At 55.3% G+C, this 27,446-nt stretch overlaps 3 protein-coding genes across 11 annotated transcripts in view; 1 reads left to right on the top strand and 2 right to left on the bottom strand.

Moving 5' to 3' along the window:
- Nucleotides 1-3,266, bottom strand: part of PRRT1B (proline rich transmembrane protein 1B) — a 32,999-nt gene extending 29,733 nt beyond the window's left edge. Inside the window, exon 1 of the mRNA XM_058524683.1 lies at nucleotides 3,126-3,266. Within this exon, the coding sequence (XP_058380666.1) occupies nucleotides 3,126-3,266 (141 nt within the window). The remainder of the gene's footprint in view (nucleotides 1-3,125) is intronic.
- A 231-nt stretch (nucleotides 3,267-3,497) lies between these two features.
- On the top strand, nucleotides 3,498-9,773 carry UCK1 (uridine-cytidine kinase 1). Of its 3 annotated transcripts, none has more exons than XM_058524338.1 (7): nucleotides 3,500-3,648; nucleotides 4,150-4,309; nucleotides 5,219-5,315; nucleotides 5,508-5,650; nucleotides 5,739-5,833; nucleotides 7,744-7,792; nucleotides 8,353-9,773. In XM_058524338.1, the coding sequence occupies exons 1-7, from the start codon at nucleotides 3,568-3,570 to the stop codon at nucleotides 8,532-8,534; spliced, it is 807 nt and encodes a 268-aa protein (XP_058380321.1). In that variant the 5' UTR covers nucleotides 3,500-3,567; the 3' UTR covers nucleotides 8,535-9,773. The 3 variants fall into 3 exon arrangements, with proteins under 3 accessions (XP_058380322.1, XP_058380321.1, XP_058380320.1); XM_058524337.1 differs by having other exon boundaries at nucleotides 3,501-3,675; XM_058524339.1 differs by lacking the exon at nucleotides 4,150-4,309 and having other exon boundaries at nucleotides 3,498-3,675.
- Nucleotides 9,751-27,161, bottom strand: POMT1 (protein O-mannosyltransferase 1). Of its 7 annotated transcripts, none has more exons than XM_058524330.1 (20): nucleotides 26,792-27,161; nucleotides 25,863-26,013; nucleotides 24,167-24,273; nucleotides 23,945-23,995; nucleotides 23,268-23,414; nucleotides 22,339-22,450; nucleotides 21,899-22,072; nucleotides 21,718-21,811; nucleotides 21,331-21,486; nucleotides 20,642-20,772; nucleotides 19,907-20,002; nucleotides 18,574-18,666; nucleotides 16,728-16,824; nucleotides 14,864-14,956; nucleotides 14,429-14,549; nucleotides 13,926-14,023; nucleotides 13,196-13,309; nucleotides 12,288-12,414; nucleotides 11,311-11,488; nucleotides 9,751-10,639 (listed from the first exon to the last, which is right to left on the bottom strand). In XM_058524330.1, the coding sequence occupies exons 1-20, from the start codon at nucleotides 26,976-26,978 to the stop codon at nucleotides 10,465-10,467; spliced, it is 2,502 nt and encodes an 833-aa protein (XP_058380313.1). In that variant the 5' UTR covers nucleotides 26,979-27,161; the 3' UTR covers nucleotides 9,751-10,464. The 7 variants fall into 7 exon arrangements, with proteins under 7 accessions (XP_058380313.1, XP_058380317.1, XP_058380319.1 ...); XM_058524334.1 differs by having other exon boundaries at nucleotides 21,899-21,964; XM_058524336.1 differs by adding an exon at nucleotides 26,135-26,253 and having other exon boundaries at nucleotides 10,549-11,488; nucleotides 26,792-26,844.
- Nucleotides 27,162-27,446: the final 285 nt, after the last annotated feature.

The raw sequence follows: 27,446 nt of genomic DNA, 5'->3' as shown, positions 1-27,446 counted from the left end.
TAAATTCTAATATTATAACCAATCTCTGTGAAGAATAAACAGTCCCTGCCTCCCCACTCTGTGAACTGCTTTATAACAACAGAACCCAGAGCCTCATTCCATGTTTTGGTGTGAGTGCTCCTAGTTCTTGAACTTTTTGGTGTATGCACAATAAGCTTTCACTCATTACTACTTTGGTGATTTGTTGGTTTTACTTCTGCTATTTCTGAACTTTTGACAGGTTGTCCAAGGCTTTACTGCTACTCAAGATACGTGGCCAACCTTGCTAAACTTCACACTATCTAGCCACAGCCTTATCAGACCAGGAGAGCAAACACAGGAATATAAAGCCATGGTTTTCCCTGGGTGAGGGGTTACGGGTGATTTTAGTTGTGTGTGTGTGTGTGTGTTTGCATTTCTGCAATAAGCACGGGTTACTTCTGTGATTAGGAAAATAGCAATAAATGCTACTTAAAATGTCGGGCACCTGGGCGACTCTCAGAGCTGAGCGCCAGCCTGTGTTCAGTGAAAGCTGAAAGATGGGATTGGAATGAACTGGCATTTTGCATGCAGTTGGGTTGGCTAAGGGAACAGGGAGGGAGGGCAGCCTTGGAGAGCTGTGTTTCCCGTGTGCATAGGAACTTGATGGGGTGGGGGACAGTGAAGACAGGAGCAGAGAATCCCAGAGGGTAGTCACTGGTCATTCTTGCAAGTTCTGCCTCACCTGTTTCTGAGAAACCCAAACCCCAAGAGCTACAAGTCTCAGCCCCATGCCTCATCCAGCAACAACAAATGCTTACTGCACATGGCAGAGAGATTCGGCCCAACAAGCCACGGCCCTGCCCTCATGGGGCTTCTGCTCTCTGGACAAACATCAAGCAGGCGGTTGCAGAATCTACTACTTAATTGCAGCTGTGTTAGGTGCTTTTCAGAAATGCCGGGGGCCACTGAGAACACAAAGGCTGGTCTGGTCCAGCTGGGGAGGGGCCAGAGTGTCTTTGGGGAAGGGAGGCTGGGAAGAGTCAGATGGGCAGACAATCCCGGAGGAAGGGGGGAGGGGGGCTTGGTAGGAGGGTGTAAGAGTTAGATAAGGGATGGTTGGCATGGGTTGATTTGCATATGAAAGATGTGTTCCCTTTGCCATCTCTAAGAACTGGCAAGCCTCGGGAGGGGAGGGTTCTTTAAGGCCCCCAAATGCCAGAGCATAAAGAATACAAACAATAAGAAAATACAGTTAATATAATTGACCCTGTGATGAATGGATGCCAAATACACCAATGCAGAATCAAAGAAAACACAGGACAGGTACCTCTCCTGGGCTGGGCCCTGCTCCAGGCCCTTTGTGTGCTCTGGCATGGAAGCCTCGCCGTGTTATTTCCCTGTCAAGAGTTTAGCTAAGCTATTCCATGGTATTGCTGCCTCGGCATCCATTTTGTTTGGCTAAGTGGCCTGCGGAGACTTTAAATTGACACTAGCCCGTTCATACAAGCGCGTGCCCTGGACAGCAGCCAGCAGAGTCACAAACAAATGTAAGTTCTGGAGATGACTTCTCCAGCAACCCTTGTGATCCAGTCACCCCTGCCTCCAGCGCCTTCCCCTTATGCGCCCCTTCGATAAGACCCCCGTGGGGCTTACAAAACCCTGCTCCTTTGGTTTGAATTGACCAATCCAGCCCAAGCCTGAGAATCCCAAAGCACTCCACCCACTGACCTAATAAAGGCAGGTGCCCCAGGTCCTGCCTCTCTGTCTGCACTCTGCCTTGACCTCCCTGTGAGGCCCCTTGAGGTGTGCTGTGTACCTCCTCCAGGACCTGTGAGTAATAAACTTCTCTATTTCAATTTCTCTTGTCGTCTGCTATTGAACCTCTGCTCACTATCCAGCACCCTGTGCTCCACTTAACAAACGTTAATTTTAAAAAGTCATGGGGCCGGCCTCGTGGTGTAGCGGTAAGTGTGCATGCTCTGCTGCGGCGGCCCAGGGTGCACAGGTTCGGATCCCGGCCATGGACTGACACACCGCTTGTCAGGCCATGCTGTGGCGGCATCCCATATAAAGTAGAGGAAGATGGGCACAGATGTTAGCCCAGGGCCAGTCTTCCTCAGCAAAAAGAGGAGGATTGGCATGGATGTTAGCTCAGGGCTAGTCTTCCTCACACACACACACACACACACACACACACACACACACACAAAGCCATAACATTCCCCCATTTGGGAAGGAAACAGAGTGATCACATCACTGCCCAAGGGCACCCAGCAGAGGCAAGGTTTGAACCCAACTCTCACCGCGGAGCCTGGCTCCTAACCTTGCCGTGCTCACTATGAATGGGTGGATGGTCTTTCCTGTTTTGAGCTCCCATGTAAGTTGCTCAGTTAGAGGGTGGCTTTCTCATGCAGATCCAGCTGCCCCTTCACCAGCTTCCCTTTGTCCAGGTCCAAAGGGCTCAGGAGGTTGAAGTCCCCTTGCACCCCCTCCCCCTGATCAGCAGAAGCAGCCTGTAACCCCTCCTGAAATGGGTTAATACCCCTGAAGTTACAGAAACATGACTTCATTTGCTGTTTGCATGTTACTGTAGTCTCTGGTGCATCAGATTTCAGCAGCATCAAATATTCATGGAGTGCTCACAGTGCATTAGGAGCCTGACCTGCAAAGAGAGTTTCGATGCCCTGGGGAAACAGACAATTTGAATGGATCAGTATCTGCCTTCTCTGCCAGGCGCTGGAGGTACCGGTGGAACCCCAACAGACCTGGTCTCTGCCTTCTTGGCTCACAGCCTGCCTAGTGCCAGAGTCTAGAAAGTCATCATGACATCTGCCCACCACCTGCTGGGGAGGTGGAGGAGGGCCGGCACTTGCTGCAGAAGGCAGTGGGGAGCCTCTGAAGGCTGTAGGAGGAGTGGGTGGGTGACGCGATCCCGGCATTGTCAGGAAACTCGGGCGGCCCATGTGGAGGAAGGGCTGGAGCGGGGGTGAGCCGAGCCAGGGCTAAGGCTGTGCCTGGCGAGAAAGGTCTGATCCTGGTGGTGGAGGCAGGAGCCGGGGCGCCTCTCAGGGTGACTGCACACGAGGCAGCCACCGGGGCTGTTGCAGGGGAACAGGGGAACCTCTTCCAGGTTCCGACCCCAGCCACCGGGCTCAGGGTCTGACTTGCCGGCCCTTGCCCCCACCGCGGCCCTGCAGTCCCGGGGGATCATCCTCGAAGCCCCCCAGGCACCGGAGGTGCGGATGAAGGGAAACTTCCCGGCCACAGGCCTCTACTGGAGAGGCCCCCCCGGCGTCTGGAGACATCCGCAGCCGGTTGCGATACTGAGTGGCTTTCGTCCTTCTCAGCAAACATGCGGCACAAGGAGCTGGCCCAGCAACCTCCGCAAACCCCCGGAGCAGCGGCCAGGCCCGCGCTTGCGCGGCGCTCTCGGACTACAACTCCCGCCGTGCCCCGCGCGCACGCCACCCCGCCCCCGCCGCACCACTTGCCTCCCGGAAGTGGAGCTGGGGGGGGCGTCTCCGACGTCTGCGCGAGTGCGGAGGGCCGGCTGTTTGGGGAAGGCGGTGGGAGCTGGGAAGCCGATGCGGGCGAGCGGGGCAGGGGATGGCTTCGGCTGGAGGCGGCGACTGCGAGGGCGCCGCGCCCGAGGCGGACCGTCCTCACCAGCGGCCCTTCCTCATCGGGGTGAGCGGCGGCACCGCGAGCGGGAAGGTAAGGGGCTGGGCGGCCCGGCGGGGCCTAGCCGTGTCACCGCACCCCGGCCCTGGGCCCCCGGGCGGCCCGACTCGGCCTCCATACAGAGAGGAAACCCCAGGCCCTGGCTGCCCAGGTGCCCCCTCCCGGGCGTGGGCGGGGCGGGGGACAGCGCGGGAAGGGCCGCGGCCCTGGTGGGCCAGGCTTGGGCCGAGCGCAGGCCCGGAGAGGGGCGCCGGCCCTCGGGACTCCCCCCAAGCCTCCCCGCTCGCCTGGCCCCTCGGGGCCCCCAGGTCCGTGCAGCCCCTGCCAGTGCTCCGCGGCCGTCCCGCCTAGTCCAGCCCCACCTGTCGCTGGCCTGCGGGCAGCCCGTCGGGGGCAGGTGGGCCCGTGGCTCCAGAAGCCAGCTCCGTGCAGAAACGCCGAGGAGAGGCCCCGCGCCCAGGGCAGGGTGAGCGGTTCCAGGCGGGAATCCTGTTTCTGTGTCCCCAGTCCACTGTGTGTGAAAAGATCATGGAGCTGCTGGGACAGAACGAAGTAGACCACCGGCAGCGGAAGTTGGTCATCCTGAGCCAAGACAGGTTCTATAAGGTCCTGACCCCAGAACAGAAGGCCAAGGCCCTGAAGGGACAGTACAATTTTGACCACCCAGGTAGACCACCCAGGGGGAAGGAGGGCCGACTGCGGGACTGGGTCCAGGGTTGGATGGGGATGCAGAGAGACCCAAGTGGGTCCATGAAATATCCCACATAGCCCGCGGTGGAGCAGGCTGGGCTAAGTCAGAAGGACTTTGCTGAGCTCTCTGGGCTGGGGCCAGCCCTGCAGGGGCTGTTGGCTGCCTTGGTTGGAGCCGGTCAGGAAGTCTGGGCAGTGGAGGGGCCTTCAGGACCACTGCTCTGCTGCGACTAGGGTCGTGGAGAAATCCACTCACCTTCTTGCTGTTAGGGGCGCTTTGCACACATCACTGTCCACTTTGATTTCCCGCCCGCTGTGGGCCAAGTCCTCGAGAAGGCAGCGGTGGATAAGAGAGAGCTGGAGGCCCTGGAGCTCTGCTTCCTGGTCTGGCCAGGGGCCAGGGGAACAGGTGGAGATAGAGTAGATGAGGGGGAAGAGCCAGGCTGCCCCTGCCTGCCACTACTAGAACATTCCACTCTGTGGCTGCCTCCCATCGTCATTCCTTTCCCGGGGACACATGGGAAGAAGGCCCTGGAAGTGTCAGTATGTGGTTATTTCCCAGAAACACAGAGAAGCAGACACCTAACCCACCTGCCTCCCAGTGCTGGCCAACAGGGAATCCGTGTTCAAACTTATGGGGGGGACAGCGGCCTGGGCAGTGGCACTGCCTGCGGACAGCAAGGACAGGCCCATCCTGGGGTTTGCGGGACTGCAGGGACTCTGCAAATGTAAACTGCACGGGCAGCTTCCAGTCCCAGTGTCCCTTGGGGTCGTCGGCACCACTAGCACCTGGCTGTGGCTGGCTGACCCCGTGGCAGAGGAAGTTCCTTCCTGCCCCCAGCACAAGGACACCTGGATTGTCTTGCTTTTTGTTCCATCGCTGCAGATGCTTTTGATAATGATTTGATGCACAGGACTCTGAAGAACATCGTGGAGGGCAGAACCGTCGAGGTCCCAACCTATGATTTTGTGAGCCACTCAAGGTAAGCAGGTGGTTCGTGGGAGCTGGTCAAGGCGTCTCTCCGGGGCTTACACAGCCCACCCCGCAGCAAGCCCTGCCCCGTTGGTTTCTGTGGACACCCCTCTCCGCCACCGTGATCTGTCCCCTCCACAGAGTCGGTGCCTGGGGACTGAAGCTGACTGTGCAGGGCCCACTTCCTGGTCTCGCCTCACAGGTTGCCGGAGACCACGGTGGTCTACCCTGCAGACGTGGTCCTGTTTGAGGGCATCTTGGTGTTCTACAGCCAGGAGATCCGGGACATGTTCCACCTGCGCCTCTTTGTGGACACCGACTCCGACGTCAGGCTGTCGAGAAGAGGTAAGGCAGACGCAGGCCTGTCTGCCCCTGGGCGAGGCTGGCGCACGTGCGGGGTCTGAAGGGCGCGGCCTTGCTCCTGTCGCCGCAGTTCTCCGGGACGTGCACCGTGGCAGGGACCTGGAGCAGATCCTGACCCAGTACACCACCTTCGTCAAGCCAGCCTTCGAGGAGTTCTGCCTCCCGGTACCTGCCCTTTGCTTCCGTGGGAATGCCTCTCCTCCCTTTTCAGAAAGACACATGGTGCCTGCTCTGTGTGAGCTGACTTGTGGATGAACGTGGTCTGACTTAGAAACGGAGAATTCCGCTTATCGTACCCCAGTGCCCCGGGAGTGGTTCTCAGCTCCCAGTGTTCTCTGTGCTTGCCCCTCCCTCTGCCTAGAGAAGCCAGCGTTCCCAAGTGTACACCGGCTCACCGCCTCCCTGCTTCGGGCCCTCACCCAGATCGCCTGTGTTGCCTCCCCAATGTAACCCCAAAGACCCTCCGCTCCCGGCCTGTCTGATTTCTGTTTCTCCAGAGCACTTGTGGTCATCTGACCGACCTGTATTTTGCTTATCTCTCCTTACACTGGTAAACGCCACAAGGACAGAGATCTTTGTCTGCACTCCAGAAATGGTGTCTGGTGCATAGTAGGTCCTTACTGACCTCATCCACACCATGTGTTTCTCCGGGCTGCTTCTGGCTGGCACTCTGAGGTCCAACTGGCTTGCAGAGAGAAGGAATTCACTGTTGTGTAGCCATCTGTCTTCCTCCATCTTACGTTTCTAACTAGATAGGACTTGTGGCTCTACTCAAATTGGAGTGTTTTAAAGGGAAGTGTAACAATATTTTGTTTTTTAAAGGTAAAAATACAGCACAAAGGAATTGGAACCTTAGTTTAGATAAGTGGGACAAACGAGTTCTATCTGCTGCTATTTAAAGGAAACATTTTTTATTTTACATTCATGTTCTCTGAAGTTTCTGGGAAATAATTAGAAAAGTAACTTGTTACAGTCTCTCTTATTTACAGAAAGACATTTGGCAAAGTAGGTAGTTTGCAGTAAAACTCTGGACACCAAATCTAACTTGGTGACCCTGTGTGGAGGCAGCACCGTCCTCGCCCTGAGCCCCGTCCTTGATCTCCCTCCCCTCCCCCTTTATGTGTGGCCACACGCTGCGTGTGATGGAGCCGAGCCAGCCATGTCCCTCCCCCGTCCCTGCAGTTAGGACCTCTCTCAGCTCCTTGCGGGGCTCCAGCTCTCCTGCCCCTCAGCCCCGTGTCTGCACCCCCCAGAGTGGGCAAACCCAGAGGAAGCCAGCCCTGGCTCTGTTGCGCTTATGTCTTCTGTGGGTCTCCACTGCCGGCAGACACAGCTGTCCCCAGGACTCAGTCCCTGCCAGTGACTTGGCCCACGTCCACATGCCAGCAACACCAAATGGTTCGCAGGTCTGTCCCACGGTGCAGGCCGTTTCCTCTCTCCCCTCCCTCTACTCTGCCTGATTCAGGTGTGTCGCCGCCAGCTGCATCTGGTTGGGGCCCCTTCTGGGCAGCCGTGCACCTCCTGCTGTCTCTCTACCTGCCCTTACCCAGCAGAGTGCCCGAGGGAGTAAGTGCGCCTCAGCGTGGGAACACGCGGATGGTGAATAAACGCGAGCAGGGACCGCAGGAGCCCTTGCCCAAGGCACAGCTCTGTGGTCAGAGGATCGAGGACCCTGTGTCCTGTCCTGCTCGCTCCTCCAGGGTTCTTGTGGAAGGTTCCTGATTGCAGAGGAAGGCAGTTGTGTGTTGTGGGAGGCACACACCTCACTGGCCCAGTGAGTGAAGCTGTTAGTACAGAGGGCTGTGCCCTACAACAGTGGTCTTAGAAAAGAGCGAGATGAGTGAGCACTTCAGAGGCGCCAGGAGAGATGCCGCTTCTTCCGGTGGCCTCACGTCTTGGATCACTGTCTCTCACACCTGGTTGATAGTTACCCCAACTCTCTGCCCGGTTCCACCCTTGACAGGCATCCAGGCACCCTGGGCTTGCTTCCCTGCCATTGCATCTAGCCCAGAGCAACCTGAAATTAGCTTGGGGGGCAGGCAGATCCTTACGAGCCCCTCCTTTTTGCCTTGCAGACGAAGAAGTATGCTGATGTGATAATCCCACGAGGGGTAGACAATATGGGTAAGAACCGCCTGCCATGCTGCCCCGACCCGTCTGCCTTCCCGGGCCACGAAGCAGGCGCTGCCCCATCTGCACGCGGTTCCTGAGAACCCCCAGCGCAGGAGGCTTGTCAGTGCACATTTGTGGCAGAGGATTAAGACATACTTAAAAGATGTATTTAACATGTTGTACACCTTAAACTGACATATTGTATGTCAATTACATCTCAGTAAAGCTAGTGGGAAAAATATATATATAGTGAAAACTGTTGGACAAGGAGTCGCTTGTTAGCAGAAAGTATTTTAACCAGGCTCTTAGTTAACAGAAACCCTTGCAGACCAAGCCAGTAAGTCTTCTTGTGCTCATTTTTCTGTCTGCTGAACCTTGGCACCAGACAGATGCCTCTGTGGAAAGACCTGTGCTTCACGAGTAACAGCCGGGCTTTTGACGAGCGGGCAGCCCTCCTGGCTGGGTGCCGCCTGGGGAGGGTGCCACCTGGGGTAGGCACCGCCGGCGAGCTGGCCTCGTGGGGGCAGTGGAGAGTGGTGGCAGCTGACCCCTCCTGTCTGTCTTTGCTGCAGTTGCCATCAACCTGATTGTGCAGCACATCCAGGACATTCTGAACGGTGACATCTGCAAATGGCACCGCGGAGGGCCCAACGGGCGGAGCTACAAGAGGACGTTTCCTGAGCCAGGGGACCACCCCCGGGTGCTGACCTCTGGCAAACGGTCACACTTGGAGTCCAGCAGCAGACCCCACTGAGGAGTGGGGCGTCCGCCTCCCAGGCAGGTCCCCCCCAGACACGAGTTCTGGTTCTGGGCCTGGAGATGCCCGCCTGACCCTAAAAACGCAGCCACCGCCTCTCTCAGCATCCGGTACGACAGGGTGGCGGTAGGATCAAGGCGTCCCCCACTGACGTGGGGATACTGGACGTGTCATTCAGACTCCATTTGGCAGGGTATTGGCAGGCGTTCCTGACGTCACCTGCTTCCCCACGTGACGGCAGGTTACGTCTCTAAGTTACCGAGAAACGCCACCGCGTGTGGTAAGCCTGTGACACTTGCTTCCAGGAGGAATGCAAGTCACGTATTTTGGGGAACACTGAGGAAACAGCCTGGACACTGGCTGTTCGGTGTGTTTTTAACAGTGAACCACAGTGAGAGATACTTTTTCTAGTATCTGGTTCATACATGCACTTATACCTAAACAAAAGTTTGAAGAGATACTACTTTCCCTTTTCATATGTTATACGTCCAAACGTTTTCTGTTTTATTCTACTTCATAACATCATTCTAGCTGTGACCTATTAACCGAATTTCACGAGCCACCAGTGGGCTGTGATCCGTCTGGTACGCACTGGTGGGAGGAGCCAGAGAGCCATGTTTCCTTCCTCCCGGACTGTGTTCCAAAGGCGGGGTGGGGGAAGGAGCCTTGGGGAACAAGCGTTTCTTAACTAGCATCAAACACAGAAGGCGTAGTCTCTGCTCATCCAGCCCGAGCCTGCCTGGCTCCTGTGTGTGGGGCAGAAGGCAGGGTGGCACACACAGCGTCCCTAGTCCTACACAGGACCCCGAGCCCAGGGTGCTGTGTGGACAGGCCGTCCCTAGTGTGGCCCAGGGCCAGTCCAGGCCATGCCGTCCCTGGCCAGGGTGTGTGCTGGAATGGAGGGGCGCGAGCGGACTCTGCTGCCCAGAGCCAGCCGCCACTGTGCGCACCCAGAGCCCCCGGCTGCAAACACCTGCATCTGTGTCATCCTGGTTTGTCTTCCCTCCCACATGGCAGCTGTTCCTCTACAAGTGCTCCTTTCCCACTGCCACCAGCTAACTGCATGGGCAATTCTGGTTTCTTTCTATCGAGTGGTAGCTAGTTACACAAGACATAACATCAGCTGAGCTAGGCTGAGCTCCATGGCTGGTTTCTGATGACTGTGACGGCTTTGTCAGGCTTACTGTGCCCTTTTGGAAAGAGAATCAATAAATGACACCAAACGTTGAGTGCCAATTTGTTCCTTTTTAATTACATTAAAAAAGCAAATTCAGGACAAGATGTATGGATGACACAGACCTAGACTCAGAAGATGCTACTCCCTCACACATTAGCAAAATCCCGTGGTGGGGTGTCTGAGAGCCACAACTGTGAGGAGTGACCCGGGCCTGCCTCAGTCACCGGAGGGCCCCACCTCTGCCTCAGCAAAGGCTCGTTGTTCCAGTAGCTGATGTGACACTAACTGTTCAGGGCGATTCCTCAAGGCCTCACTGGGGACAGGCCAGCGGGTGCCTGGAGGGAGGACCAGGCCCGTCGGCCAGACTCAACACCCGCATCTGTCAGCGAGACTGGGGCCTTGTCTGGGTCAGCCCTAACTTGCCCATCGCCGCCAGCTCCCTTCCTGCCTTTCTCCATCGCGAGTCTCACACTAGCCCCTCAGCACTCGTGTCCCAGTTCAGAGGGCTCTTAGGAGCAAGTGGACACGGAGGGCGTGTTCTTCATTGCACACAAGAAATACACTGCTGGAGGTGAGGTGCTTATCCGAGGGCTGTTTCAAGAATGAAACCAGAAGAGAATCCTTGCCAAGCCTGGCCAGTCTCCACCAAGCTTAGAGCCACTCTGCTTGTCAGACGTAAACATATTCATAAAGGACGAGTCTACGTGTCCTGACCCCAGCCCCCACCCCCTTCACCGTGTCTATGTCCTGTTAGTGTTTTCGGATCAAGATGTCCCAGCTGTCCTTCCAGCGAAGTGCCCTGAGTTCACTGGGTGAGAGCGACTTGTCCCCGTAGGTTAGTGGGCACAGCGTGTTAAACACGTGGCAGGCGCAGGAGTACCACGCCACCACCAGGGCGCTGAAGAGGCTCCTCTGGAGCTGGGACCTGTGGTGCCAGAGCAGAGCACGGGAGGGGGGGAGGCTGGCTCTTCCTCACCGGGACCTCCACCTGCACGTCTTCTTGGCAGCTGTCACCCACTCAGTCACCTACCCTGGCCTTTCTGTTCCTCCCCACTTGTCACCAGCCCTTATCACATCCTGCCTGACGCACTGAGACAACCCTCCTCACTTGTCTAATTCTAGATTCTCCACAGCTTTTGCTCCACCTAAACTTGGATGCCAGAGTATTGTCCCCAAACCCCGTGTGATCACATCACAGCTCTCCTGAGATAATCTGAGGCTCCTGACTACCCAAGAAAGAGTCCAGGCCCTTTGCTCCGGCCTCCAGAACTCACTCCACTTTACAGAGCTTTCTGCTTTGTCTTTGCCCCACTCCATGCAATCCGGCCAATGACCACTGGCTGTTCCAGAACACACAGCATTTCCCTGTTCCATGCCTTTGCTCCTGGTGTTCTCTAGGCCACAAACGCCCTTCCGGGTCCCCATCCACGTCGGTTGCTTTCATCTCCCAACCAGCCTGAGCTTTGTCCTCTGAACCCTGTGGTGCCTTCTCTGTGCCTCTTTTGTGACCTGAACCCATTCCACGTCACACTGAAATCGTCATTTATGACTCCCTTGACCCTGAGTCCCTGAGGGGTGGCCGCTAAGGCCCCGTACCTGCACAGGTGGTCGCTGACGTGCTGCAGCACCACAGGCAGCAGGAGGATCTGGAAGGTGAGCGCAGGCAAGTAGTGGTAGAGGAAAAGCGTCTTCTCCATCATGAAGAAGGGGAGGTAGTTCACGGCCCAGCCACCGGCACACAGGGCCCCGGCCAGCACCCAGCGCAGCCAGGAATCTGGGGGCAAAGGTCGTCTCAAGCCAGTGCTACTGACTTGGGCCCCATCTGTAAAGGCTCTCTGCCAGTCCAACTAGCTGGCTTACTCATCTTCAAGTTACGTGCACATGCTCTCAGTTCCTGACTTCTCTCTACCGCTCCCCCCAACCCTGAGTCCTCATCATCCCTTTCCTCTAGAAATCTCAGCTCCTGGTGGGCCAGTCCCTGCATGCTCACTACTGGATTCCTCACTGGCCCCAGCTCATCTGGGAATACCAAGTTGGGTCTGACTCCTCTGGGAGTGGTGAACGGGCCATATCTGGTCACCTGCCTAGAGGAGCAGAGAGTCAGTGGAGAGAACGGACCAGCTCCTGGAGATGGGCAGAGAGAAGGCCCCCCCGCCCTGCCCTAGATGTTTATTCTTTTTCTGTTTCAAGAAGGTTTTAAGTGGGTTTCTGTTACTTACAAACGACCACCACCCCTGACTAAGCGCCTGCTGGCCACTGTGTCCTATCCAGCCATTTCCAGGGTGCAGGAAACACAGCATTAAGGCTGTGCTCTTGTCCTGGGGTCAGGGAGCAACTCCTGCCCGTGACCTTCACTTCCCTGGAGAAGCCTCTAACACAACGTGGGAACCGAACTGCAACATTTTGTTTCTGGGGCAACAAGAATAATTTAAGTTCCCTCAATGCAGAAACAAAGAGGTTGCCTTAAAGTGTAGGTTCCTGGTGAGGCTGGGCTGTCACCCGAGGCACAATGCACTCTTGTCACGACCAGAAGGAAGAGGCGTAAAAACAAGCCATGTGCAAGCTGCACTAACCCTCAGGGAGGTCACAGATATTCCTCCGGCGTCTGAGCAGGTACCAGAAGAGGAGCAGAGTGTACACCACCGTGGCGAGGCTGGCTGAAGCCCAGATCACGATGTTCCCAAGCAGGTGGATCTGAGCCTGGAGGGGCACAGGGAGACACCGTCAGCGCTGGGCCCCCTCGGAGGGAGGGGCCAAGTGAAGACGCTTGAGTGCGTGCCAGGCTGCAGCAAAGCATAAACACAGGACACTCTAGTATCCTCCACCCTGACCGCGAAGACGGGCGGACCTGTTCCCAACATGTTTCTAGACAATTACTACCATTTCAACTTTGTGAGTTGAAACTGAAAACTGGGAGTAGACGGGACGTTTCTTTAATGACAGAGCTGTTCACAGAGGGACTAACAGAGCTACACGGAGCGAAGGATGAACTCCCGGGGCCTGCCCCACACACGAGCTTTCATCTCAGACCCTGCTTCCCCAGGAGCGCACTCTCGAGTCCACTCGGGCGGGAAGGAATAATTACAGCGAATAATTACTGAGCGCTGACGACATGCCAGCTCCAGGGCTGTGCTTGTTCTCCTGGGTGAAGAGACAACATGGACGTAAACAAAGCATGACAGGCCCAGACGCTGGGTACCGTGCAGAAAATAAAGCAGGAATATTTTAAAAACTACTTTTGCCAGAAGCGCAACAATGCGCTCCCACAAAAGCAGTAAAGCCTGGTTTCCCCTGACATACAGACATGCTAGAACCTTCCTCCCTGGCATCTGATGGGCATTTAGACAAAAGCCAGCCAGGCTCTGTTAGAAGAGCTCTGGAGAAAGCTAGACTTCGTAGGAGGCATAGGCTGCTCTGAGTGCCAGAGGCACATCGGGGCGCAAGGCACTCTGACTGCAGCTGGCACCGAGGCTTGGCTTACGCTGGTCGTGGGGTGCAGCCAGTAGGCGATGTTGGTGTCCAGGGTGACCCAGTCGAGTGGCGTGGAGCTGTACTTGTGTTCTGAGTCATCACTTCTCACCGTCAGCATCCTCCACTGCGATAAAGCCAGGGCCAGAGTCAAACGCACAGCCAGACGCTGTCTTCCCTTCACTCTCTCCCCTCTGTCAGAGGAGCCAGAATAAACTGCCGCTCCTTTCACGTAGGGTGTCCACCCTCAAGGTCGCTGGGATCACCCAGCAGAGGCAGCGTGACATGGGCACGCTGGTCAGAGACCTGAATTCTAAGCCGTCGGGGGCCCCAGGAGGTGCCCACCCCAGGGGCTCTAGTTGCTTCGTCTGGGGATTCAGTGACTGGACTTGGTGTGAAGGGCAGTTTTAGATTTGGGACCGAGTTTCTGGTTCTGACTTCTCTAGCACCCCATCATGTTGACCTTGGCCCACTGCGACCTGACCTGGGGGGCCTCAAAACATACGCTGGCAACATGGCAATGTTACACTGCTGCAGAATCTCCTCGGTTCCTGACTATTCCTGCCTGCAGAGCCACAAGGCACAGGACAGAGAGTGCCGTGCGTGTCCTCACAGTGGACAGAGGGAACTGCTCCTTTACGCTGAGTCACGTCCCCCCTAAAGACTGACGCTGGGGAGGTAAGAACTCTACAGACCACAGTGCTTTCTGTGGCGGGCAGCCAGCTCCCACCGAGCAAAGTCACCTGCAGCTCCGAGAATCTGGCCATGAAGCTCAGGTTTCTGCTGAGGTCCATCTGAGTAGGTGAGTGCAGCTCCACTTCCCTCTCCTTCTGCTCCTGGCCTGACAGAACATACCAGAACCCAAAAGAACATGAGTAGAGTAAGGTCAGGGAGCTCACAACAGAAGCTGTCAGCTCGGTAAAAAGCTGACTTCCTGGCTTTTCAAACAACCCACAACGACTCCATCAAACCGCATCATTCCCCTTAGTTTTCCCCCATACGCAACACAACCCCATCAAATCAGGATCTCTGGACTCTCAGGAAGCTCAGCATGCACTGCCTCCCCAAGACACCTCAGAAGAACAGCTTCAGTCGTTTACAGCCTCAGCTAAGCAGAGCGAAGGAGAGCGTCTGCGACAGAGCGTGGAAAATGTGTCCACTTCCCACCAAAACGAGGGCTTAGTGTTGGCGTCTTACTAAAGTTCCACGCGACTGGAAGCACGATGGCCAGGCAGACTGGACTCACTTTTGCCATACCGGTGCTCCTCCACGTTCCACACCATGCTCTCGTGGTAGCCCGGGGACAGCTTCTCTCCGACGACCTCCAGCTGCCGAAAGCCCCAGTCGGGGAGGTGTGCCCCACTCAGCTAGCAAAACCGAGGAAAATAAAGGGGTGTGATGGGGAAGCCCGAGTCCCCGGCTCACCCCCAGGCTGGACGGGGAGCCCCCACCCAGTCACTCTGTCAGCAGCCATGCAAGGTGGCAGACTCTCCTCCATGGGAGCTCATGTTAGGACCCAGTTCTGGGAAGTTATAAAGACCTCCCTCCTCAGTGTAAACCAGCAATGACTTGAACCAAACGTCCGGCCTGCTTTAGAGCCCAGTTAGCCTGAAGAGTTCCATAAATGGATTTTGTGAGGCCAGCTTAAGAGAGGCCAAGCCGAAAAGTAGCGCTCCTTTACCTTCAAGATGGCGGACGTGTTCACATGCACGAAGCGAACCTCTGACAAGATGGTCTTCCAAACGTCCGTACTGGATTCTCTGTTCACAATCTCCTGTAAAAGCAGATCTTGTCAATTATCTCCTCCTTTTTCAAATTTCCTTAAATGTAAGAATGAAGCCCAGTCATCAAACAATGAAATCGACTTGGTCTGATATAAGGAGACAAGCCCCCGAGGGGAGCTAATGGGCAGATCGTGGATGGCACGGCGACATTCTTCCCAACAACCGTGCACAGGACGCTGGTGTGAGGGTGTATGGGAGAGCACACCGCTCTCCTTCAAGGCAGCAGACAGAGGCTTCAGAGCGGAGACTTAACAGCCTGATGCTCCTCCCTATGTGCCTGATCACCGACAGGGCTCAGGGCTCGACCCCAAACCGAACATTCTTAGTCCTTATCTGGCAGGTGCAAAGACGGCACAAATGAAGGATAGAGACTGTCCCTGAAAGATGTCCTTAGAGGGGACTCCTGATACTGGGTAATAAAGAACCTAACATCTGAAGAGCAGTTGGCACTGCTGTATCTTAGCTCATCGCAGCCTCACGATGACCCCGTGAGGTCATGTAGCTGCTGACGAGAACCGGAGAACCCAAGGGGCAAGGCGGGGCAGAAAGGAGGCACACGCTGCGCTCAGCTGTCCTCCCTGCTTGTTCCGTGAGCTAGTTCCTCAGCTCCTGGAAATGTGGGTGTGGGGCCACAGGCATCACCAGCAGGGACTGAGGGGGAGGAGGAGGAAGGGGATCAGCAGTAAGCTGGCAGCAGCAAGGGGAGTGGGCGGGAGCTTCAGCAGAAATTCTGTCAGGAGAGCTCCGATGACAAGGAGCAGGTACAAACAACACGCTTCAAGGCGCGGACGTCAGAGAGGATGGAGAAGCAGAATGTACACACATCTGTAGCACAGAGAAGGCAAAATGGAGGCAGATGTGCTGCTGTGCACGAAAATGGAAAGCCAGTCCTGCAGACCCCTGGCTTTGCTGTGAGGGCCTCCCAGTGGCACTGCATCAGGCTGATAGGTCTTTTACAGTATAAGAACTAAAATGGGGTGTGAGGGGTGGCTAGTGTTAAGTGGGGAGCTGCTGTAGCCAGTTGGAGGCTGGAAGGAGAGTCAGACTCTCACAGAGATGACCCCAGGGCATTACTGCAACCACTGGACTGCAGACGTATTTCACACTCACGTCCTTGAATTCACAGATGGTGCCGTGGCCCAGTAACAGAACCCTTCCCTCCTGCTACCTTCCCCAGGATGCTGTGTGCAGCCCTGAAGAGCGAGAGTGATTCCATAAGGGGAACAGGTTCCCCTGGTCACTCCGAGGAAGGTGACCACAGGCCCAGCTGCCTCAGGACAGGGCAGTCCTGTGGAATCCCCCCACTGGAGGGCCAAGCCTCTCCCTAGGGAAATCCTGTGCAAGGACACTTGTTAATATCAGGCAAGAGTTCACAAAAGAGGCTCCCCTGGTCGAGAGAGGTTGGCCGGAGCCCCCGACCCTGTGTGTTCAGTGACCCGATCTTCAGACTGACCAAGTGACCAAGTCAGAGGGAACCATCGCCTGGCAGAGCCACGTGAGCCACACAGAGCCCAGCACGGAGCTTTTACCAATCGTTCTGTAAACTCGTCCCTCTGATCCAGGACAACCACCCAGATTCTCACATCCACAGAAGAGGAAGTCTGTTCCCTGTGATGACACCCATGACGCTTTATGACTAGAAATCACTTACCTCACTCTACACCTGAATCAGAATCATTCTCAACGGCAGTTTTGAACACCTGTGTCAGAAAGTGCGCGTTGCTGACGGCCATCACGACCCCGTTCCCAGGGGGCACTCACCAGCCTCCAGAGGTTCTGGGCGGGCATGGAGATGTTGTAGTCGATGTAGCAGGAGACCTCCTGCGAGTGGGGGCTCAGGGGAGCCGCGACGTCGTGCCTGGAAAACCAAACGGTGTTTGCACAGGGAATGCCCCCACTCCTCTGAAAGGCATCCACTATTTCTCTGAGGGGAAGAGCTGCTTTTCAGAAACAAGGCTGGCTCAGCCTTAAAGGACGACCAGGTCTCCTAGTTGCCACTCCCCAAGGATGTGCCACCTCAGGGCCTGGGGAGGAAGGAGACCCGACAAGGCAGCGACTCTGCAATAACCACATTTCTAGGGGGAAGTCCACACAATGTGGAATCTCACAGACGTCAGTCCCAACTGCACAGGTCTCGCCACTCCACTTTCAGAGGATAAAACGAGTCTCAGAGGACGGTGCCTGCTGTCCCAAGAGCACAGCCATGCGCTGATGGCCCTGACGGCCAGGACTCGGAAATGGCTGAGGCACCAAGACTATTGTCGGAAGACAAGGTGCCCACTGTGACGCCCACCTCAGACATCCAGAGACACCACCTCCCCTCCCCACTCACGCAGTAATCATGCTTTATCACACCACGCACCAGGCACTGGGAGGAGCTGCAGACCCCACGGTGAGCAAAAGGACCCCCTCACCCCTGGGAAGCAGACCATTGCGCTGATGGACCAGAGAGCCCAGGCTGTGTGAGCACTACCAATAAAACAGAAATGGTAGGGACAGCCCTCGAGAAACGCATTTCCAGGAGAGGACATTTCAGCTGACACCTGAAGAAAGTGAGTCAGTGGGCCATGGAGGACCTGAGTCGAAGAACATTCAAGGTAGACAGAGCCCCAGTATGAAGGCCCCAAGGAGGCTGCACTTGGCTGTTTCAGAGATAGTGGAAAGGCGAGGGTGACTGGAATGAAGGTCACCAAGGCGTCCCCAGGGGCTGGGTCCTCAGGGGCCTGCAGCGGGGGGAGAGGTGGGGACGTTACTTTGAGTGTGGTAGTCACACTGTGGAAGTCACTGGAGGGCTTTCTGCAGAGAAGCGATGTGAGTAGATGGTGGGTCTCCTCAAAGGGGGCCGTGGGCTAACGTGTGAGGAGGGCAGGGACAAGAGGTCAAGGGCACGGTTCCAAGAGCACAGGGCGAAGGGGACGGGGCCTGGACTGGGACGTGGGAGTGGGAAGAAGTGACCTTATCTGGGGTCAGTTCCGAAGGTCGAGACGCCAGGACTTCCTGATGGAGTAAATGTGGAATGGGAGAGGACAGGGAAGAATCAACGGTGACGGCTAAGCAACTGGGTTTTCTCCAGGGAGAAGCAGGCCAGAGGCCAGGGGCCTGTCAGCACCCCAGAGAGCCGTGGCGTTTGAGGCCCAAATGTGGGAGTCATTAAGACCCCACGGATGACCTGAGAGCTGGGTGGAGGGAGCACAGACGCGCCGCGGTATGTCAATATGCAGAGGCCACTCAGAGATCAAGTCAGGTAAGGACCAAGAGCCAACACGCAGCGATCCTTCCTGCTCTAAGTATCCCTCAACTTACGTCCTTCTGGACACACCCGTACTTCGGAGGGTACCACTTTGTGGAAGGGGGCCACACGTCATTCGATGTGGCAAGCACTCTAGTACTCTCCGGGTCACCAACCGCGTGTCCCCAAGCTCCTGGGCCTCCTGCTGTGGGATGGATTAGGTGCTTCCGTCTCACCAGATTCAGCTGCAGCTCTACTGCTGCCCCCCCCCCCCCACGCAGAGTGCAGATGACAGCACTGCTCCACCCCGGGAGGGAGACACCAGAGGCGGTGAGCTCTGCTGGGACAAGAACCAGAGGCAAGTGTCCGGGGACTCACGTGTTCAGGAAGCGGGTGGTCATGCCGTGCACCAGCTGCACGACGTCTCCGTGCCGCACGGGCCTCGGCGGGTCATTTACCACCAGCTGATGCCTGGAAGACACGGCGCCGGGTGGACAGTGCCCTCGCAAAATAACCATGTTCACCGGGGCGGCAAGGGCTCTGGGTTCTCATAATGGGGGCAGTCTGGAATCATGCAGCTGCCAATCAATTTGCACCTTAGATGAGGTGAACTCGTGTAGAAACAAAACACACAGGCTTTATTTAACTCATTTCTGAAACCTAAGGTCACCTTTCAAGCTTCCGAACACGGTCCCGTGCGCCATGATCACTTTTCAGTTTGTCTACAAATGCCAGTGATAAACAAGCCTGCCCAGAAATCCTTCTAACAGACAGGCTCTCTGGTTCACTATTCACTCAATGAAAGTGCCTAAGGCCCTACTGGGTCCCAACACCAGGCGGGGTGCTGAGCGGGGTGGCCTGCTGCCCTCACGTTACTGCAGTTTACATGGAAAGAACAGTGAACACGAGAGCACACAGATCCACAGTCAGCAGCTGTACGACTATGGATATGAGGGAGACAACAGCACAGGGACAGAGAGGGGGCATGGAGCCCTGGAGGGCGGTCAGGCAGCCTCCCAGACAGCTGACGTTCGAGTCTTAAGTAAGAAGGAGCCACAGGCAGGATGGTTCCAGGCTGAGGGAACAGCACATGCACAGCCCACGGCAGGGTTTAGAAATCAGAGGCAGTGAGTGCTGAGTAGGAGGGGGCAGGAAGGAGGCGGTGGCCAGGGCCGACCTCGTGGGCCTGCAGGCCACCGTGAGGGGCAACAGAAGCTTGGGAGGGAGTGAAGAGGAGGGTGACCTGAACCTAAGTTATGTTTCAAAAGACCACGGCAGGGGGTGGGGCACGCAGCGTGGAAACAGACTGTCAGGGGAAGACAGGAGGTGGTGGAGACGGAGACCCGGATGGTTCGAGATCTCCTTTGGAGGAAGAATCACTAGGACAAGCTGATGGACTGGAGATGGGGAGTGAGAGTGAGGGAGACCTCCATCTGAGAGGCCTGAGCAAGGGGCTGCCTCTGAGAGAGGGATCCTTGTTTTGTACGGAGGGGAGAGGGAGTGGAGGTGGAGGAGAGTTGGGACCCATCTGGACAACACCAGGAAGAGTTACAGGGCAGGCAGTTCACTGAGGAACCACCTAACCCCTGACCGCAGGCCATCAGCACAGAGCCAGTCTCAGAGCTGGGAGGGGGAGGGAGGGACTAGCCCAGTGCCCCGGCCAGCAAGGCCAAGAGGGGAGCTCCGTGCGGGAGTCTAGTTCTGTCCTCACCTCCCGGGATCCTTCACAATCCACCAGTTATTGACATCCTTGAAGGGGTAACAGGTCACCTGCTGCTGGTGGGAGCTGCCGCGGCCATTCTCGTATCTGCGTGAAGGAGCCAACAAAGAGCTGTACCTGCGAGTGGGCTGGCGAGGTGGCCCATGGGCCCTTCTCCCAAGGTTCCTACAAACACTGCCTAGCAAGGCATTTAGGAGAAAACAGGATAAAAGAGATAAGCTTAAATCTAAGAGGGGCTAGAAGACATGACGCTGAGCAGCACCCGAGCCAGGAGAGGGCGCCCCGTGTGTGGGGGTCGCACGGCAGACGTGGGGGAGTGCGAGGGCCTTCTGCTCAGCAAGCCCCTCCAACTGTTTTACACACAGGAACGACAAGACTCGTTGCTAATCAGGATCTGAGAGCTCCATTTCTTTCTGTCTCTCAACTTCTTTATTTATTTAATTTTTGGTGAGCAAGACTGTCACTGAGCTAACATCCACGCCCATCTTCCTCTGTTTTTTATGTGGGACACCTGCCACAGCATGGCTTGATAAGCGGTGCGTAGGTCCGCACCCAGGATAATCAAACCTGCGAACTCGGGCCGCCGAAGTGGAGCACGCAAACTTAACCACTACGCCACCAGGCCAGCCCTGACTTCTTCATTTAAAGTGAAAGCTGGTAGTGGCAAAAAATGTGAAAAAACCAAACATTTTATAATCTTCAAATTAAAACCGTCACTTTGCTTACATCATGGGGTAGGTGTTCTGGTGGGAATGAAGCCAGCAGGGCACAGGTTTGCCAAAGACGTTCCTCAGGGTGACCTGGGAGCCGTAGGCCACCTCCAGGGGCTGGCCCTGCGTGATCCGAGCCAGCCCTCCCTGAGACAAAGCAGAAAGGGGCCAAGTGAGAGAGACAGCAGACTACACTCACCTGACAGCCGCTCCTCCGTCGGGGAGCGTTTCCTGGCTGGTGGCAGTGACCACTACATCACATAACTAGCGACAGTCATGCATGACACAATCCTGTCGTATCACATCACATAATCACGACTGCAGCTTCCACGGACTCTGCCTCCGGGGCAGGCGCCCAGCTGAGCCTCCACACACACCTCAGCTCTCACAGGCATCCCGTGTAAGAGGAATTATGTCTGTCTAAGAGACAAGAAAACTGACGTGGCTGAGTTAGGAAATTTGCCCCGACACGCAGAACTGGCCGTCGACAGAGCCAGCACTGAAGGGCAGTCTGTCTGAAGAGAGCGAACCCCTCCATTTATTTCCATACCATCAGCATACTCAGAATCAGTTTAAAACACTGAAGTGGATTCCTCATTTCTTGATTTGACTTTTTCCCCAATGCTCACTTGATGGCGTTTACATAAGAAAACTTTGAGTCGAGTATCGTCCTCTTTCTAAGACAGCCGTGGCGTTCCTTCTTACCTCCAAGCTGGCTTGGAAAGCACTGGACATGATCTGGTCGTGGGGCCCAGAGCGGCAGAGCAGAACCAAGTGGACGTAGAAGAAGAGCAAGTACATGATGACCGGGATGACCAACAGAGCTACTGCCCGGGCGAGCAGGTGACAGAGCACACAGACCTGCCAGAAGATGGAGGAACGCTCACTTCCCGTTACACGGAAATGCCCATGAGACAGGGCAGGCTCTGAGAGAGTGAGCGGCAGAAACTCCAACCTCTCAGGCAGACATGGACAGGGAGGCCCGCCCAGGCCCACCTTCTTCTGGAGCCTTTTCACCAAATGCCCCCGTCACCTCTCCCTCCGCACACCCACGCGGGCCACCCTCACGCCACACTCAACATTGGCACCTACATTTGACAAAGTCTGGTCTCCTATCAGGTGCCAGGCGTGGACGCCAGCCACTCCGAGCACGAGCAAGTACGTGAAAACACCCATGTATTTGATGCTACAAAGACACGATGGAGAGGAAGTTAAAATGAGATACAGCACAGGGAGGATGCACCCCCGGCCCAGACCCACAGAGCAAACTCACCCAACCGCACAGGAGCAGGCCACGCCCGTCAGCGCCAGCCAGAACCACCAGCTCGGAGAGAAGGGCCTGGGCAAAGCAGAAAGCAGAGCTGGGAACAGCTCACCAAGCACTGCCCGAATGCAAGCAGAGGCCACGCGTCTCCGAGCTCTCTCGGGGTCGGCTGGTGGTACCCGGCTTCAGGTATAAGAAAAGTGAATCCTTATCTCCCAAAACATCAGTCCCGGCAGAATTCTTCTTTTTGGCCAGAATGTTTTTCCAGTTATTTTAAGTTATAGAAAACTGAGGGTGTATTTATGAAGTCATGAGCCAAGGGCCAATTTAGGTGACCGCAAGATAGTTAGCGAGCAGCTCCCCAAAACGAAAGATATCAGACGTTCCCAGGTCAACGAACCACAAAGACCCTTCTCATCAACAAGGAGGGCGTGTCCCATCTTCCATACCTGTGTTTCTGGGAGTTGGAGAACTTCAGGTAGGACAGCACGGCCAAGAGGTTAAAAAATATCAACACTGATTCCAAAAGCATTAGCCTTGACTGAGTGATCAGAGCGTTCTCTGTTAGAAAGATGATACGTATGTCAGTTGTAAGGCAGCAAGAGCAAATGTATAAAGATAAAAACACTCACACAAAAGGATACATTCCAGGGTCACATAATGTGAAGGAGGGAAGTTCAGAACAGGGGTGGTTTGGAGGGGACACGCTCCAGAACCACAAAAGCATTTGTACGTGTCTCTCACGCCTACCGAGACCTTTGTGACCTTGGGCAAGTCACTGAACTTTTGTGAGTCTTTATTTTTCTCACCTGCAGAAGTAATACTGACTTTAGGGCCACCATGAATGTTATAACATTAGATTGGCACAGGGCCTCAATTAGAGTCATCACTTAATAAACAAATTCATTTTATTTTCTAGTCTAACTTTTCATCTGATTTAATTTCATTTGTTCATAAATCTGGGCTGAAAGACCCTTTTTAAGGAATACCCGCTAACCCGAGTCCATCTCAATTGGTCGAGGCCCCGGAGGCGGTGGAACAAGAGGTTATACTTTAGTGACAGACTTGGCTGGAGGTGAAGGTGCTCACAACGTATCTAGGAGCACTCTCTGGGCAGCCCCGATTTATATGGCCACACCTCCAGACCATTCAAGTCTGACCATACAGCTCCACAATCCCACAGCCTGGGGGTGGGGTGAGTCCCAGAGTCACCTCTGGATGAACTGGATGTGCTTCCATCTGTCCTGTGAATGTAAGATGCCACAGCGCACATCCACTAAACCCATGCACTCTCCTGGGCCGCACACTGAAGTGTAACAAAGGCCACGCTCGGTTCTTCCCTGTGCCACACCAAAGCAGGCAGAGGCCCAGGTCTTACCAATAAGCATCAGCAGAGCAGCTCCCATGGCGGCACAATGAGAAAAGCGGAGCTCCCACAAAATCTGGTAGGCCATGGGGACCGACAGGGCCCCTGCGAGGGCCGGCAGCAGGCGCAAAGACCACACAGGCACGTTGCTGCTGTATTCTGGAAAAGTAACCACAGCAGAGCTGAGCGCACCATGCACACACCGCCTTCATATACTGCAGGTGTGCTTTCAAATGGAGCATCATGTTCATAGACTCTAAAACACAAGTTTACAAGACTGAGGACCACGTCAGAAACTGGGTGTGCAAGTGACATTAGCTTTACGTAGTCAAGGACCAGCTCTCATTAAGCACAGGAATGATAACTAAGGATTCTGAAATTAGTTAATGCTTTACTTATAAATTTACCCCTCCATCTCCAAAAACATGCGGCAACACGCAAAATTTATACATACAAAAGATAACTGTGATTAGATGCCAGGTAAAGAGTGTGCTGTGTGCACAAACTAGGGATAAAATAATTACTGTTAACACTAAGATATTTACCAGACTTTTGGAAAGTCTTTCACTTGTAAAATAACTTATCATACCCTGGACTCAGATTAATCAACGCAGCTGTTAATCCCCACAAAAGCCACTACCTCTCCATTCTAATATATGCAAATAAAGGAAATTAAAATGATCTTTTACCTGCTCCAATTCTGTTCCACAAAAAGTTACCATCGAATCCTCCTAAATAACCTAAAACAGAAGATTAATCAGGATCTATCCCATTCAGCAAATATTGCTGGAGTGCCAAACTGTGGCAGGCAATAGGGAAACCATGATAAAAGAATTAAGATGATGTGGCTTCTCCCTCAAGAAGTTTCACTTACAAGGTTAAAGGGCTACTTCTTTACTGGTGAATCCTACCTCCCAAGGCCAGCAGCATGTGGCCAAATGGCGGTCCACTGCCATCCAAAAAGAAGATCCGCTTCATGTAGAAAGAGATGTACTGCCCATAGTATACTTCATCAAAACTGAAAAGCAAACCCACACCATACTCAACTAGAAATTGAGCTGTAAACAAAAGGTGCAAGGGTAAATGCACACCTGTGGTTCCAAACGACCTTAGAGAGTGATGCCCCAACCACAGTGCGTCCCCAAATACTAAGACACATGTATAGCATCATCCATCCATCAGGATGGGGGGAGTTTCACCAGGAACAGCGGGCACACAGGAGGCCTCCCTGACACCAATTCTGTTTCTCTAGTTTTTTTTTTTTTTTTTTTTTTAGGTGAGGAAGATCAGCCCTGAGCTAACATCTGCCAATCCTCCTTTTTGCTGAGGCAGACTGGCCCTGGGCTAACATCCGTGCCCATCTTCCTCCACTTTATATGGGACGCCGCCACAGCATGGCTCAATAAGCGGTGCGTGGGTGCGCGCCCGGGATCCCAACCAGCGAACCCCGGGCCGCCCCAGCAGAGTGCACGCACTTAACCGCTTGCGCCACCGGGCCGGCCCCAAGTCTCTCTAGTTTTTGATTAAGGGTGTACTGTCACTCAGCCCACCAAAAGGCCTCATGGACATGAGGCTAATCCCCCATCCACCAGCATGTCCGTGGCTAAGAGTCAGAACCAGCGCTGGTGACCCAACGAAACAGTCGCAGGTGTAAGAGGGAGACGTGTAGGAACCAACCCCAACAAAACGTTTTCAGACAACCAGGGACATTTGACGACACGAAGGAACTGCTATCTACTTCCTAGGCCTGATAATGCTACTGTGGTCATGTGGCTTTAAAAAATCCTGACCTTTTAGAGATGTGTACTGAATTATTTATGAATAAAACATAACATCTATAATTTGCTTCAAAAAAATCCACTGCAGGGAGGAGGCTGGCTATGAGCTGATAACTGTTAAAACCAGGTGGTGCGGGCCGACCCCGTGGCTTAGCGGTTAAGTGCGTGCGCTCTGCTGCTGGCGGCCCGGGTTCGGATCCCAGGCGTGCACCGACACACCGCTTCTCCAGCCATGCTGAGGCCGCGTCCCACATACAGCAACTAGAAGGATGTGCAACTATGACATACAACTATCTACTGGGGCTTTGGGGGAAAAAATAAATAAATAAATAAATTATTAAAAAAAAAAACAGGTGGTGAATACATTGGTTGGGGGTCATTATACTCTTCTCCCTACTTTAATATGCTTGGTGTTTTCCATAATAAAAAGTTAAATGAAAAAGCACACATGTATTAATCAGATAACAAACAGCCCTTTAATAACAACAGCAATCATTTCCCATTATGACAAAGAACACACTCTAAGCTCAATGAGGACTCACTTTCAAATTCCTCAATCTTCCACCTTCCACTCTCCAGATTTTAAATGGTCACCTAAGGCTACCACATCTGCTACAGACCTTCAGGGCAAGATCGAACAAGTGGACTCTGCAGGGGCTGTCCTGGGGACAAACTGGTCTCTCCTCTAACTGCCCAAAACACCCATCACCAAGAAGCCCAGAATTTTACTCTCCCATTTACACTGTTTAAAAAGGCACCTCCTGTCACTGGCACACTGAACAAACTACAATTCCGTCCGGTTCACCCTGAGTGGAGCTGTTTGGCTTACACCACAGCCCTTGGATAGGCCAGTCGCCACAGTCGGCTCAGCAACCCCACCGCAGTCAGAGCCACGATGTTCAAGTTGATGTCAGCCGTCACCACCACAGGGCGCTGCAAAAACCCCAACATCTTGTAGAAAAGCAGGCTGGGAGGACACCCTGGAAAAGAGGGGAAGAGCTGTCATCAGTAAATGGGGGGGGGGGCGCGGCGGGGGGAGGGCAACCCTAAAGGCCCACAAGAGGCTGAGAAAAGGACCCCAAATGCACCAGGGAAAACCACCTTGTGGGGTCGCTGAGAAAGTCAGGACGGCACCTGCAGCCAACCAAGACGGGAATTCAGGAATCCCAGGACTGAACACTCATTCAACAACTCATTCCACGAACACCTGGAGGGCCTTCCTGGGAGGGAGGCCGCTGTTAATGAGATGGCCTCCCCTGCCTCTCCCCACCTGGGCAGTGTGGCCAGCTTACAGCCCGGTGACCTCGACCGTCTCAGCCTCAGAGCCTCCTCATCCGCCCCAAGCACCTCTCTCCCATCCCTCCTTGTGGCTTCACCATCCCCTGGGCAACCCCTTTCTCACCCCGAGGGTGCATCTGCACCCAGGCGCCCCCGTTTCCTCCCCGAGGCTTCATCTTCCCTTCAGCTCCACTTCTCTCAAGGCTACATCCACCCTGGATGCCCCCGTTCCCTCCCTGAAGCTGCATCTGCCCTGAGCACCCCCCTTCTCTTCAGAGACCTCGTCTACCCGGGAGGCCCCCACTCCTCTTCCTGCGACTCCCTTTCTCTCCCGCAGGCTGCACTGCCCGGGCGCCGCCCCCTGTTCGGGCAGCACCCCGACGCCCCAGACCCCAGCTCGGCCGCAGGCCGCACACGCGCGTCCCGCACCGACTCTCCCAGGTCTCGACTGGGCTCTTGTCCCCGGCGCCCCAAGCGTACTCGCGTTTCTTCGAGTCCCGGCAGAGCCGCTCCCGCGCCCAGCCACGCCTCGGATTCGCCGGGGTCGCCGACCGTTGCAGGCTCCGGCCGCGCGCGGGGGCGAGACCGCTCGGCCCTCCGAGCCACCCTCCGCCCTGCTCGACGCTCGATTCGCCGCGCCTGCGGGGGCCGACGGGGAGGGACGCATGCGCACTGGGCGGACGCCGCACGGGCCGCAGGGTGTGGACGGCGGGGAGGCACGCCTCTCTCTGTTAACGGCTTTGGCGGTCCAGGCTTCCTGTGCACAAGGAACACGCGGTACTCCTTTAAAACGATACGGTGGGAGCTTACCCGCGTTTCGCTCAGCGAGGTGCGGACCCACCGTGTCAGGCGACCGGCCCGCGAGGGGACCCATGGCTGCGGAGGGCGGGGCCAGCGCGCCCACGCCCCGCCCACACCCGGGCTCCTGCGCCGGACACGGTGCCCTGGGTTAAGGGATCCTTCCCTCCCCTGTTCTCACTGGAGCGGCGGGGCGCAGCGCTTCTCCCCAGTCCCACCCCGTCTTGATCCCCTCGTTTGTGTGTCTTAATACTCATGCACAGAAAGGGGACTACAGATTTAATAACTGGAATTAGGGCTCTTTACTGTTGGCAAGGACTTTTTTCCACCTGTTGGT

Source organism: Diceros bicornis, chromosome 28 (assembly GCF_020826845.1).
Source record: "Diceros bicornis minor isolate mBicDic1 chromosome 28, mDicBic1.mat.cur, whole genome shotgun sequence".
Classification (NCBI taxonomy): domain Eukaryota; kingdom Metazoa; phylum Chordata; class Mammalia; order Perissodactyla; family Rhinocerotidae; genus Diceros; species Diceros bicornis.
The sequence above is the reverse complement of the archived record's forward strand: the minus strand, read 5'-3'. Positions and strand labels throughout refer to the sequence as shown.